Here is a 13,511-nt window from a genome sequence, read left to right as displayed (position 1 = left end):
CTAAAAAAATGTATACTCGTATACCTTAAGCACACTTGAATAGAATAAAGAAAGAAACAAAAATTTCATTCAACTTAAATGCAAGAAAAAGTGTAGTTGTTGGTGCGTGAGCTGAAAGCCAGTAAGTTGGCACTTTGTGGACGTTAATTCAAAAGCTAAGCAGCCACAATGTGAAAGTGCTTGCGGAGGAAAATGCAGAGAAAAAAAACTAAGTACGAGAGCAACAAACACTGACTTTGCGGGTGCATAGGAAAAGTGAGTAAATTTTGTAACTAACACTCGTTAGACAGTGTGTCGGAATTTATTTATTTTTAGTGCTCAGCCGGTACCATCAACCCTTGCTTACAAATTACATTTTCCAGACCTTACATTAAAATACTTTGTGGTGGCAGTAATTCATGAATGGCACGAGGGTGGCACACCCTATTTGCCAACGTACCTGACGCCGTTACTGGTTACACTCCAGTGCATACGCACCACAGGCAACACCGTAAGCAGCGAGGGTAAATAATTTTAAATTATTTTAGATGTCAGTGTAAAAAAGTTAAATATCTAGGAAATAAAGTTCTCTGCACGAGTAGATGGATATGAATAGAATGTTGCCGCGCACGGAGGATTTTAAGTGTGCAGTGAAAGTAAATGTAAAGTGTGCTGCATGTTTCCTTTTTAGGGTCCTTGAGTGGTGTTTGGGACAGCTTGAAATTTTGTACATTTATAATTTAAGAACTCGATAAGAATTTTCTATACTAGCGTCTACAAGACTGAAAATTGTACGGGAGTGGGCTGACATTTGGCCGGTAACTTCAGATGCTGTATTGCTTTAGGTATGATAATGATGTCCTTCAATCGGAAGTCATTGCACTAGTTAAAGTAGCAGACTGGATAGCTGGATAGCAAAAGGTAGCGATAACTTAAAATTAGGGTCTGTAGTCACAGCCAAGCTGCTCTCAGGCCTTCAAAACCATGCGATAATCTTCGAAATTGTCCAGAAATGTAAGTTAAGGCAAGATGGAATGAGTTCGTTCGTATGAGGGTGCCGGAACAATGTGGTGTTCAAAGCAACAACTGGCTGCTGAATTAGCGAACTGTCGTTCCCAGAAATGTCGAGTTGGATCGGAGCTAATTTTAGGTCCAAGTAATGTAGCGGGAACAGCTGGAAGCATCAAACCTCTCAGTAATAAACCTCATGAGAAATTTTGGTGCAGTCCTGAAACCTGCAAAATAATCAAGTGCTTCCTAGAAAGGCCTAACAGAGTGGTAGTAAATTTCTTTCTTAGACAGCGCAGAAGTGAGTTGCGAGCACTGAGCACGGAGCACAATCCGGTGGAATAAAACAAATACTTCATGAAAGTACTTTTCGCCTTTCACGTCTTTCTATGTCACCTTATACGTTACCCTATGAAATGAACGACGATCATTGGTACCTACTTTACCTCACGGCCTATTACGGCTAAGTTTATTCGGAGATGTTTTAGTTCCATCTGTTACCGGCTGAACAAATTGCTGATTCTCTAAGTACTAAGTACTTAGTAAATTCCCAGTTGCATGACTGGAGGTTTCTTTTATTTTCGGATGATCCGAAATTCAAGTGCCCACAGCTGCTGAACTGCCAAGCCGCCAGCTCTCTAAGATTGCACGTGAATGAGCCCTTATCACTAAAGTACTCATTAAAGGCGGTTGCTGTAGTCGAATGGGTTGGTGCGCGACTACCAGTATTCTTATTCGAATTTCCGTGCATGAAACACCAAAATGATAGAAAAAGCTTTTTCTAATAACGGTTGCCCCTCGGCGGAGAATGGCAAACCTCCGAGTGTTATTCTGTCATGACAAAGCTTGTCATAAAAAAAATTGCCGTTCGCAACATCAAATCGCACTCCACAAATAGCAGGAAGGGCTCGGCCAAACACCCAAAAAAGTGTAATCACTAATGAAGACTGTAATCGATCAATGAAAATAGAAGTTTCGGCGGAACTCGCCTCAACATCTGAGTCATTATTGTAAGACCGAGATCGGTTGAAATTCTAGTGTGAGAACAGCGATTAGGAACCGAGATCAAAGCACAACAATATCTATTGCTCGGAGAGATTTCTAGTATGTACGAGTGCCACAGAGGGTCGATCACTCTACCCTACTCAACGGTGATGGTAGCGATAATTACAGAGAATGGGAGTACCCCGACCAACTGGGGTCGCCTACGACGAAATTTATGTTCAGGCTAAGGTGAATAATTAATATAGCCACTAAAGTACAGTAAAGCAGCTGTCGGCCGGTGTATTCAAATATGGCTATCTGAAGGCTTGTAAGGTGGTGCATGCATCAACTTTAATGTAGAATTTGATCAGGCGAAAGCATTTTTTGCGTAATGACCATAATTTAAGTCTGTCATAAAGATGTTTCTGCATTCGATTGCAACGTTTGCTGAATTAGTTTTCCTAGTTTTGCAAGTTTTTACCACGTGTTTTGTGTTAGAAATGGACTCTAGCATCATAATTGACCAAATTGGACTTTTACAGTTGGGTTTGCCGGAAATAGGAATATGCCAAATCTTACACAATACCTAAAATACAAGTTTAGTCGATACACACACCAGTCTCTTCATCGATTTCAAAAATGCTTTTGACAGCGCGCACTACTTGGCACCAAAGGAGATCATCCGGATCGGGCACAATCTTCGGCCTTGAAAAGCGTTGCTTTTATGCTGCCTTTCCTAAAATATACAATAAAATAGGCGAGATTAATGAACGCACCTGAAGTTTAACAAGAACAAGACGAAAAATGTTCGCCACCAAAAAACAGGAAGCGGACTCGGGTCTCGACATGTGAGTGCCAACTATTGAAGTTGTAATTTTTCAGTAGTATCATAAGATACATACTTTAATTACGAGCCAGTAGAAATATGCCCTAAAAAAATGGTAACCTAACCCAACCTAACTCATACTACATGCCAATATTCGACGGACCCATCTGACAACCCTGCATCTTTTGACAGAGACGTCAGATCGCTTAATGACATACCGCGTTGGAAGCGTCACTCCAAGCCGATTTTTACCATGGAACAGTACACGCCACGCAAGCGCTCCCAAATTGTTGAAATTTACATTCAACAACAGAAGTCAATTGTGAAAACTCAACGTGCGTATAGAAAATTAAATAACGTGAAAAGTGCGCCTTCTAAGAACACCATTAAACGTTTGTATGAAAGGTTTTCGAATGGTGATGCTCTTTCTAATCCAAAGAGGCCAAATCAAAACCGACCAAGGCGTCGCAAAGGACATCCCAAAACGCCGTTCTCAGCAGTTGGGCATTGCTCGGACCACTTTACAACGAATTATCCGCATTGATTTGCATTTATTCCCGCATAAGATTCAATTGACGCAAAAATTGTTGCCTGCGGACAAGGCTCGTCGATTGGAATGGGCCTAAAGAGTCATCGAAATCTGTCGGGTCCATCGAATATGGGCAACCCTGTACTTGGTTAGTTTTATGGAAACACAGTACGCTGTCTGCACCTCCGACATGATCTATTGCACTTAATTGAGAGCCTATAATTGAATTGAAGCACTTTCTTGGGCATTTTGTTCCTTATCACCAATGGATTTAGAGTCACCCCTCCTAGACTCTTGCGAGAGTTGCACAGTTGCGGAGAATGCGTTGTGGTGTTTCATCGCCTCGATCGCAAAAATGACAGACAATTGGCTACAACATTCCGTAAAGTGAGGAGCTTCTACCAAGATTTAGGAATCTACTTAATGACTTAGCGGGAGGATAAGTATAAGGAAAGATACATTTTTATGCCGCCCACTGTCTTGGAATGTCATTCCATCCGTCATATAAATTCTGCGCCTTCCCAGTTTTTGCTAAACTCCGTATCCTTCTTCATTCTTCGATTTGTTGTAGCGTTTAATTTCGCTGAGTAGGCTGCCGGCTTGTTGCCGTCGTAATCTTTATATCAGGGTACACAACCCAGTAAGACGGTGTTCCCAACGAGTTTAGATATTAGTAGTGCACATAAGGCTACCTGGTAAAGTACAGATGCGCTTTATTTATCAAATTCAATTTGATGTTCCTAAAAGGAAACTTCAACATTATGAAACCTTGAAAACTGACTTCTGGATACCTAATTAAGGGGCGAATGCTCCGTTTTCTAGGGCATGTACAGATTTCAATTTGTTTTTCAATACTTGATCAACCGTCTTAAATCTTTTTTATCTTAGTAATTATTAACATAGCCTGCAAAGATCAATCCATTCCAAGACAAATAATAAAAAATAGTTAGAATTGAAATGTTTAAATGACTTTGAACATTTTTTTTTTGCTTTCGCCAACACTTTTGATTATTTTAAAACTCTTGCTTGTTTCAAAGCTTAATGGTAATTGTTTAAAGTTTTTAATTCGATTACACTTCACACGATAAACTGTCTCAAGGGTAACCCGATCAACGGCACAGGCTAAAGGGTAAGTTGAGTGAATGTTGCTTTCTACCTATTCGCCATGTGGGCGTTACGCTTCATTGGCTCATTTGGAGAATTGAAACTTTTATTCGACGCGTTTTATTTGTTCCCTACTTGTTGAGGGTGGTAAGCGCATTGAAAGTAGGTACTGCATACTTCACTGTGCTTGCTTTGGGTGGTTAATTGAATGCTCCCTGTTCGAGTAGTCTCGACGTCGCACTAATTACTGTTTTTGCTGTGTTGGTTTTTTTTTGTTCTTGTTTTCTTTATTGCATGCTTTTGGATGGCTTGATTGATTGACTAATTTAATTTGATTGTCGAGTAGCAAGTTAAATAAGCGCAATGATCGATGGCAAATGAGGGGATGTGAGGAAGTGGTAGCTGGTATTGAAAAATATACAATATGCACTTCGATACTTAATTACACCATTTTAGAAAGTTTATTATTTTGTAATGAAAATATTGTCGAGCATTGTAAGGCGAGCTGTTGCAAACAGCATCATTTATTTAAGATGAAGTATATTATATTTGCTCAACTAAACTACAGTTCCTGTGACTTGGCACAGGTAAATATTTGATCAATTTTCACATCCCAATTTTTTGCAATAAGTTGAAATTCGATTTTTTGTGTATTTTAGGCGTTCTTTTTATGTTCGCGATACACCTTCGCATTCAAGCTTAATTTCTCAGCATTGCGCTGTTTTGGATCTTCGCCAGTCTTTTACATCAACGGAGTTACAATTGCCGCACAATTGTTACAATTTATTCTCCACTGAAATATGGTCGCCATGAAGTCTTTGAAAACGCTTTGAAACAGTAAAAAGCATTGGTAAATTCTATCTAATCAATAGCCGCTTTCACATTCAATCGCCCATGGCAGTCTCAGCAAAGTGAGATTGAAATAAATTTATTCATGCTTGTTTTTAGTGACAGATTTTAATCAAATCTTTAAGCAGTTATTAGTAGCATTTTCATACAGAAAATCTCCCTTTTTGACGTAAGAAAAGCTTTATTTACAACATCTGTTCAGATTTCTGGGGTCCCAGTGGTCTAGAATTTTCCAAAAATCTATTTTTTTTTGATATTTCAAAAGTATAGGCTTTTAAGAATTTACTGTAAACTTTTTGGAAGGATATTCCAAGTATTTTCGATTCTACATCTGGTTTAGCAGGCAGAGTCAGATTCCTCACGCGCCCGGTCTCAAAACTTTAAACTCATTTATCTCGAAACGACTTTTATCGGGCTGGTGTTGTCAAAACAAAAAATTATACAACCGAATCGTCTGAAATTTTAATATGTTGTTCACAACAACAATAGTAACGCCCGTACTAGAATCATATTATTATTTCAATTATTTCGTATATAAAAAAAAAAAACTAAAAAAAACCGGTTTTAGAGTGTTCAAAGCAATTTTTTTTTTATTCTAGTACGGGACAGTAGCTACAGTCATACTGATTAATAATTTTGTTGGTTTTTGTGTTTCACATAAATATAAGAGCCAAAATGGGCAACACCGTTCAGGTCCAATTTTTTGGGAGGGTCTACTTCAGCGCCATTTTTTTTATTTTTTAAAGTAAACAAAATTTTTTTTTCCTTTTTTGTACGTAAAAGAAGTCCAATAAAAAGCTTAAAAAATTTAAATATCGTTTTTCATTTTTTTATTGTAAAAAATTGTTCCTGAAAATACCCTAAATTTTCGAGCTCTAGACCACCGTTACCCTTAACGCGTGCGCAACACCTTTAGAGAATTGTGTTTTTGTATTAGTTTGGGGAAAAATAAATCCATTATTTTCTCGGTAGATGGCTGTAGTGATCGATAATTTAGGAGATACTTAACAATTTAAAGTTTATGCTCGTTGTCAAGGTATAAAATGTCACACGCAAAGAAAAAAGTTATTTTGCTGTGTTTTGTTTGGCCTCTTCAGTTGTGTGTGAATATGAAGCGTCAAATAGTGGGACTTAAAATTACCTATAATTGGCTCATACATCCACCATTGCTTGTTTGGCCGAGCTACTCCTCTACTTACAGATTTTAGCCGCCTCCAAACGGTAGATGGTTTTTATGAGGAGTATTTTCATGACAGTGCCTATCGAGGAGCGATCGCCATTAGAAAAAAACTTTTTCTATCTTTGGAAGTTTCATGCCCGCTTCTTTGAACCTAGATATTCGGCTACCAACTACAGGCATTCGGTTACGGGGGTCTGCGTGTATTTTTATGGAATGAAAAAATAATAGGCAAAAAGGAACGACATAAACTAAACATAAATTGCTTAGGGATTTAGGAGTTCGAAAATTTCAGGGGAAATAGTAAGTCGTATGTGTTGGAGGAGGGGTACATGAAGGACCAATTTTTTGCAAATAATTCATTAACGATTGAGGCGCCTAGGCGCGCCTGAGGTGAATACCGAGCAAGCTATTCGGGAGATAGAACCAGAAACTGTCTTCAAGGTCTTGCAAAACTGGGTCAACTGTATGGGCTACTGCGAAGTCAGCTTGGGCAACCTCATTAATAAAACCGAATGGTAACAGGAGACAAAAAGTGGATCAAATACGACAGTAATGTGCGAAAAAGATCACTAGGCCACACACATCTTTGATGACTCGTCAAAAACTGGGAGAGTTTTATGGCTGGGAAGTTTTGATGCATCCACCATTTAGACCTGACCTTGCACCATCGGACTACCATTTGTTTCGGTCAATGCAGAACTCCCTTAATGGAGTAAAGTTGGTTTCAAGAGAAGCCTGTGAAAATTACTTGTCGCAGTTTTTCGCCGAGAAACCACAAAAGTTTTACACTGATGGAATAATGTCTCTAGAAAAAGAAATGGCAAAAGGTGGTCGACCAAAATGGTACATATTTGGTTTAATAAAGTTCATTATAAAAAATGAGTTGAAGTTTGATTAGAAATACGAAAATACTTTTTCGACTACCCAATATATAATTGGCGCGTACACCCTTTTTGGGTGTTTGACAGAGCTCCTCCTCCCATTTGTGGTGTGCGTCTTGATGTTGTTCCACAAATGGAGGGACCTACAATTTCAAGCCGACTCTGAACGGCAGGTATACACTGCCTGCCAAGGGGCGACCGCTATTAGAAAAATCTTTTTCTTAATTTTGGTGTTTCACCGAGATTCGAACCGATGTTTTCCTATATTATATACATACTAGAAAACCCGGCCCCCTTCGCTGGGCACACTAAAATAGAATAGATATGGTTTAGAACAGAAAATATATGGTTTTCATATTATTTATTTATTTATTCTTTATTCAAGCGCTTTGGCATAAACAATATTTTTTGTTCTTCTATTTGGTTTTGAGTAAATATAAAATATAAATTGAAAATCAGGAAAAAAGAAGATTGTTTTTAAATTTCAAATCAACGCATATGAATAAACAATCGTCTTTTTTCCTGATCATCCATGAATTTTTCTTTTCAATTTATATGTTTTATTAAGCATTGGAGCTTTTTTAACCATTATCCATTTATATTTTTCAAAAAAAAAGAAACGAAAAAAATTGTTTTTTCCACGAACACATAATTTCATTCGGATTTCACATTAAATTCTCAAATTTCGTAAGAAATTATTCACTGTTCCAAAATCCACTCCAAAAAAATTCACAAACAATTTTTACATGATGCACTTACGTTTTTTCCTTATGGCATCCAAATCAGAAAGAAATATTGACACATTGTAACTCACACTGTCAACTTGACAGTTCAGTTCCGCCCCAAGCGTTACAAAGGTAAACGACATTATGGCTGGCTCAAAAGAACGCTGTACCCGTTGCCAGTGCTCCGAATTACATCCAAACTTTACGAAACCCATTTTCAATACTTACTTAACAATGTGTGTAAGTTTGGTTTAATTCGGTGCAAAGACACGGCGGGTCCACGTTTTGGCATATATTTCCGGACCCTAGTCATCAATAGGTATGAAAATTACCCCGTATTAAAGCACTTATCAACAGCTTTCATTTGATACCCATATTGTACATACACAACCGAAGGTTACCCGGGTCCACGTTTTGACCTATATCTTGAGACCCCAGTCACAGAGCGGCATGAAAAATACTCTGTACTAAAGCATTCACCAACAGCTTCAATTTGATACCCATATTGTACATACACATCCGAAGGTTACCCGGGTCCACGTTTTGACCTATATCTCGAGCCCTATCCACCAATAGGTATCCAAACTATACGGAAACCATCTTCAATACCTTCTTAACAATGTGTGTAAGTTTGGTTTAATTCGGTGCAGACACGGCCGGTTAGCGAACACACACAAAAAGTTGACTTTATTTTATATATAAGATTTTTTTCAGTTTGTGTCCGAAAAATCCAAATATCTTACGGAACCCTATTTTTTTCCAAAATAAAATGTAATCCATGTTACTCGTGGATAATGTAGTTTTCGAATGGTGAAAGAATTTTTAAAATCGGTCCAGTAGTTTTTGAGCCTATTCGTTACAAACAAACAAACAAACAAACAAACTAACAAACAAAGTTTTCCTCTTTATAATATTAGTATAGATATAATATGGACCACCTTGCATAAGTGATGAAGCCACTTGTTTTTTAATTTAAAATTTCTCCTAAGAATATTATACAATAGTAAAATATCGATTTAGCCCGAGCCGAGCGCTGCCATATTTGTTCGCTTATGGATATGTTTTTTCTCTTATCCACACCCATAGTTAGCTCTTCCATCCGCCGTAATCACACCTGATGGTATCTTAGCATAAGAAGGAAAAGTCTTTAATGAGTGAGCGCGCATAAATAATTTAATTAGCAGGAAATTGCTTCGATTGCGCAAGGCAACAGCAACTAAGTGTTGGTGGCGAAGGGGAGCGCAGTACTACCCACAGCAATGCAGGAATTCACATGAGTTAAATTTATGAGCTCACAGAACTAACGGCTGACTGAACGATGCAACGAGGCGCGTAGAGAGAGAGAGAGAGAGAGAGAGACAGAGAGAGATCAATTGCGAATTTATATTTTCTTTCATTATATTCCTACACAAAATCACAAATCTTTATTTCCGTTTTAATTAAAAGCACTTATTAATTCGTAAGAAATTATTTCACTTAATACTAAAAGGCGAATGGCGGTCACTCCTGCCACGCACAACGTTTACTTTGGTTTAGAACTGCACAGCACACAGCCACGTACTTCCTTCTCTGTATTTCCCTTAATTGGCTGTCGATTCTACTGCAATCGGATGTCTGCTTCAAATTTCAGTTGCTCAGCGCGTCGGGTCATCATGTTGTTGGCTGTATTGATACCATTTTCCAGCATCTCACAAAGTGCGGCTATGTAGGTCTGTGCCATCTGCAGCGTCTCAAATTTAGACAGCTTCTGATCAATGGTGGGTGCGGGCACTACTTCACGCAGCCTGTCGAAGGCTTCGTTTAGTCCGTTCATGCGTTTACGTTCGCGTGCATTGGCTGCTTGTCGCCGGCGCTTAAGCACGTTGAGACTCGGTTGTTTTAAGGCAGCCTCTGCTTTCTTCGGCTGCGCGTCTTTACGCTGTTGGCTGCCGGAATGTTTATTAGATCTGGCAGCTTTTGCTGAAAAAGGTGAATCAAGCTGGCTGCTGGACGTCGTGCTTGTAGAGCCGGTTTCTGCGCAGGAAGTGATGCTGGTATTGTGTTGAGGGTGGAGCTGCTCTTGTGCCGTATGGTAATTGTAGCAGTGGTAGAATGACTCCGCATGGGAAAGCGGTTGCAGAGAGTGATTACGCGTGTAGTTCAACATTGAAGGCCAATCACTCAGCCCCATACAGTTCTCTATGTGGCTACCTACGTCGATATGGCTATCTGCATTGCTGATGATGGACAGCGTATAGCTGGGGCTGCTTGCGTAGCGTTGTGAACCATCCTCCTCAGAGGAAGCATACGAAAGATCGCTGAAAGACGTTGGAGGTGTATGAATTGGGTGTTGTTGTTGTTGTTGAGTTTGATGTTCTAAAAACTTTTGCTGTAGTTGCAAAGAATCGACGTTCAAGTTCATATTCTATGGAAAGATCCTCACTTCACTGCGTGCTAATAAGAACTGTTCGCTCGTCGCAGTCACTAGCGCCATTGAAGCGCTCTAGCGCATGCAGACTGAGTTGCCGAAATGCCAAAAGGGCCAACTGTTCAACCGCTCAACTGCTCAACTGCTGGTTACTGGCGCTTCTGCTGCTGCCATTTGGTCAACGGAATCCCCGTTGATGGTTTGCTAGTAGAATTTTGACCAACTGGCACGCGAGTGACACGAGCGCGCGCGGCAGACATCCCTCACTGAAGTGGCGTTGACCATATGGTCGCAAAGAGGGAAGATTTCAAAGCACAAGCGTTAGCCGCACAGTGGAGAAACAAAGCGGGGAAAGAAATGAAAACATAGGCAAAAAATAAAAATAAAATAAAAACGATAGCACGAATGTTAAACAGTTAATTTAAGGATCATCACTATTAACATATCAGTAGCGGCAGGATCAGTGCCACACGTCGTAACATCGTTGTTATTGTGTAGCTTTCCTTGTTTTCCTACACGTGACTTAAGGGTTGTCCTGCGCACACGCGCACCCACACACGCACGCATACACTCGCAAGCAGCGCAACCTTCGTCTAACCTGTGCCGCTTTGCTACGCTGCTCGGCCTTTGCGCTGCTCCTCCGTTATTAAATTGCCACTATCAAGGAATGTGATCGTATAATTTGTGACTTTCACGGTTTGTGGCACACTAGTCGCTGCACCGCAGACAACGCAAACATGGGTGGGGAGAAAAATCAACAACAAAAATTTATGAAAAAAAATCGAAAAAAAAAAAATTTTTTTATGTCAACGTTCAGTCGCTTCAGCTCTTCAGCCATATGTTGTACTCAATGCGGCATATGCGCCACTTTAAGGCTCTCACACGCGCGCTGAAATTGCCGTTATCCTTACTGCTGCCGCCACTTCTACGGCAGGTAATGATGTTACTGGTATCCCTTGGCCGCGCTGAACGTCGAATAGTTGGTTGTTCCTTGCGGCACTACTAAGGCAGGCACTCTCAACCTCGAATTCTCGTTGCATCTCCCGCAGCGTTGCATGTTTTGTAGTTGTTATTGCTGTTACCTATACTGAAGTTCTATGCGGTTGTATTTGCCGTTGTTATAGTGCACAATTCCCTTTTGCTCCTTGCTCGGCAGTTTTTATCTTTTGCGGTTTGCTTCTATGCTTTTTATTAGGACGATTCTCTGCTCTATTTTAACTGCTGCGTTTTGGTCTTCGTTGCGCTGTGTTGGAAAGTTGTATGGCACTTACACTTATATTTTTTGCGCTGTAATGCGGTGACCTGTGAACTTGACAGTGAAAGTTTTCATTTCGCTGTGTTGCGTTGAGTAAGTAAACCTGAGTGGATATTTGCTGTGAAGAAGAGTGTCAAGCACTCCATCAACAAAGTTGGTTAGTCAGTTTTAAGCTCAAGCTATCAACCGGTTTTTTCAGAAAATTTCTCATGGAAGGTACACCTACATGCCTTTGGAACAGTAACTTAAAAACCAGCAGCTTAAAATGATTGTGAGTAAAAAACTGTGAGATTCCTAATGCTAATCGAGAGCTTTGATGGATCTCATATATGAATGGGCCAAATCTTAGAATTAGGAAAGCTTGGTTGTGTATTTATTTAGGTCCAATTAAAAAAAATCGTTATCAATGCAGTTTTGCAGTCTGATTTATGCAAAAGAAATTTGTGGTAGAGATTGTATTCTAAATTTTTAACGTACAGTACAGGGTTTGATTGAAAAGTAATGAGCCTTATTTTTTTAAGCGGTTTTATTAAACCTTTTGGCTTATACAACTAATATTCTTCAAAATAGAACCCTTGAGCGTCAATACACCGCTGGTAGCGGTCCTTCCACTGAAGGAAACATTTTTTAAACTCATCCGCCGGAATCGCGTTCAATTCGGCTGTCACAGGTTTTTGGATCGCCTCGATGGAGTCGAAGGCCTTCCAGATCGCTGTTCGTCTTCGACGTCCTCCCGCCCTTCCTTGAACGACTTGTGCCACCGTTTCACCTGGGCACTGGACAGAGATTGGTCCCCGTAAGTCTCCTTGAGTAGCCCAATGGTTTCGGTACTTGTTTTGTTTAGCTTTACGCAAAATTTGATCGAGTAACGTTGCTCAAACGATCGCTGCAATTTTGCCACTGCAAAATCCTAACACACTTTTAAAACAGCTTACACGCGCGGAGCGATGTTGACTGCACCTCTGTTGCCAGCGAACTGGGACCGGTTTCTAGTGTAAACTGAAGGTCCAACGATCATTTTCCCCTACCAGCCGATTCGGTTAATCGCTTGGCAGACACTCCGCGTGGGAAGGCTCATTACTTTTCAATCAAACCCTGTATGTGTCAGAAAAAAGGAATCGCGATTATTCATGAAGTATAAAAGATATAATATAAACTTGTGGGCAAAAAGTAAGGTGAATTTATCTGTCAAACTTCACAGGATTAAAATTTCGCTCTAGTTATTTTTTTCGTGAGTTGGAAGCACTGTTGATAACATCTGGGCCAACTTTCATGTGAATGTCATTATCAGTAATATATTTACGCTTGTGTTTACCAAACGACCAAGAGTGCATTTTTCGTTTTTACAATGCCTGATTTGATTGAGCAGAGAAGCGCCATCAAATTTTGTTTGCGAAATGAAATTTCGGGTGCGGAAACGTTTAGCATGTTGCAGAAGGCATTTGGTGATTCGACCATGTCGCAGAAAAATGTTTATAAGTGGTACAAAGACTTCACAGAGGGTCGAGAACGTGTTGATGACTTGGAGCGCTCCGGACGACCATCGACGTCAACAGATGACCAACACGTCAATAAAGTGGAGGAGTTAGGGCTCAAAAATCGTCGGTTGACTGTTAAATACCTTACTGATATGATGGGAATATCAGAAGGATTTGTGAAAACCATTTTGAAAGACCATTTGGGCCTACGAAAAGTCAAATCTCGTTTGGTACCGAAAACTCTCAATTTCTTGGAAAAAAGTCGTCGCGTTGATGTGTGTGAAACAATGCTTTCAGACTATCAGG

General features: G+C 39.9%; 1 protein-coding gene across 1 annotated transcript; it reads right to left on the bottom strand.

The window, feature by feature from the left end:
* Positions 1–9,662: 9,662 nt before the first annotated feature.
* LOC128866999 (neurogenic differentiation factor 1) lies at positions 9,663–10,466 on the bottom strand. The gene has a single exon (XM_054108089.1). The coding sequence runs from the start codon at positions 10,464–10,466 to the stop codon at positions 9,663–9,665; it is 804 nt and encodes a 267-aa protein (XP_053964064.1).
* Between the last annotated feature and the right edge of the window lie 3,045 nt (positions 10,467–13,511).

This window comes from Anastrepha ludens, chromosome 6 (assembly GCF_028408465.1).
Source record: "Anastrepha ludens isolate Willacy chromosome 6, idAnaLude1.1, whole genome shotgun sequence".
In the NCBI taxonomy this organism is placed as follows: domain Eukaryota; kingdom Metazoa; phylum Arthropoda; class Insecta; order Diptera; family Tephritidae; genus Anastrepha; species Anastrepha ludens.
The sequence above is the reverse complement of the archived record's forward strand: the minus strand, read 5'-3'. Positions and strand labels throughout refer to the sequence as shown.